At 44.6% G+C, this 1,599-nt stretch overlaps 1 protein-coding gene across 1 annotated transcript; it reads right to left on the bottom strand.

The window, feature by feature from the left end:
• Positions 1 to 299: 299 nt before the first annotated feature.
• Positions 300 to 1,023, bottom strand: LOC112142052 (DNA ligase 4; the record flags this gene model as incomplete). Its single annotated transcript, XM_024265289.2, is given in 1 exon segment — positions 300 to 1,023. A coding segment is annotated over 1 exon segment (667 nt), but the record flags the coding sequence as incomplete, so codon positions are not given.
• Between the last annotated feature and the right edge of the window lie 576 nt (positions 1,024 to 1,599).

The following is a 1,599-nucleotide window of genomic DNA, read 5'->3' on the forward strand; positions in this document are numbered from 1 at the left end:
TATATATATATATATATATATATATATATATATATATCACAATAATAATTGTATGGTCAATATTTAAGCTGAAAACTGAACTATTTCATTCATTCATTCATTCATCTTCCTGACCGCTTCTTCCCTTTTGGGGTCGCGGGGGTGCCGGAGCCTATCCCGGCTACTGATGGGCGAAGGCGGGGTTCACCCTGGACAGGTCGCCAGTCCGTCGCAGACTGAACTATTTAGAAAACTAAAAAATATCAAGCTTTCATCAAAGAAGTAAAGCATTTTCAGTAAAAAAAACCTTGACAGTGAACTGTTTAAATTCATCAGTAGCATTTATTTGTAGCGAAAAGATCTAAAAATCTATTTTTTCAAACCAAGTATTCTCTGTCATCCAGCAGTCCACCAGCTTTAATGGAGTCGGTCACCCACGTGTGTTTGACGATCTTGAACTTCCTCCTGAAGCAGCGCCTCAGAGTCCTCAGGTCTAGAAGTCTGGTCTGGTCCTCGATGAGAACGTGTGAAACTCCTTCCTCCAGCCTCTCCACCACCTTTCCTCCGTGGAAGCGAAACTCCAGCGCTCTGATCTTCAGAGAGGTCGCGGGTATGAGCGTTTCAGGTTCTCCAATATCAGCAAACATGTCCGCATACGCCGTGAAGGGTCTGAACATGCTTGTCGGAAGGTCGCTAAAGCCATAGCGGTCCTCCACCTGCGCCACATCAACGTCCGCCTCCACGTCGCCGATACGCCCGAAAACCTCCCGCAGCTGCTGCTCGTCCGTGTCTAGGAAGTAGCTGTCGCCGTAGCTGTCGTACTCCTTGGCGAAGTGCTCCCTGGTGGTGGGGGACATGTGGATCATGTGGCGAGGCAGCCACGGCACCACCTCCTTCTGCTCCAGACACTCCAGCAACCAGGAGGCCCAAACCACATCGTGCTGGTCTGAGGAGATCAGGTTCTTCACGCGCATGTTCTCCGCGCCGGCTATAATGCAGTAGGTGTCCCGTCCGGGGTTTTGAACCACAATCCCGCCACACCTGTTCAAGAAAGGAATAAAAAAAGTATTTTGTCCGGGGAAACATTTGCCCCTCTACACTTACCGGTATATTAATAAATAAATAAACAAACTTTTTTTAATTCAAACACTTGATTTGCTTCAGGTCTTCTAACCCTTTAAGATACTCGCCTATAAACAAACTGTTGTCAGATTTGGGTTTTTGTTATCAAAGTTTTACTAAAAAGACTAAAATTCCAGAAACGCTGATATAATGTATGTATTTTGTTTAAAAGATTGTTCTCGTTTAGAGAATCTTAGCTATTGTTATTAATGTTACTGTTATTTTAGTAAAGTCGGCCTCAAAAGCTATGTTCACATCCCGCGTTCAAGTGACCACTTCCAAAGATAAATCCACGTAAACGCGTGTAAATGGTTGAGGCTTCCGCGTTCAAAACTCGCATGTATGCAAGTTTTTGTCCAGGCTCTGTGTACTAAGCGCACTGAACTCGTGCTAAAAGTTAAACTAGTTTAACAAATGAGGGACTCGAGTTTTATAGTGACATATGGATGGTCTTTCTTCTTCTTCTTTTCCTTTCGGCTTTTCCCATCAGGGGTCGCC

This window comes from Oryzias melastigma, unplaced genomic scaffold, assembly GCF_002922805.2.
Source record: "Oryzias melastigma strain HK-1 unplaced genomic scaffold, ASM292280v2 sc00871, whole genome shotgun sequence".
In the NCBI taxonomy this organism is placed as follows: domain Eukaryota; kingdom Metazoa; phylum Chordata; class Actinopteri; order Beloniformes; family Adrianichthyidae; genus Oryzias; species Oryzias melastigma.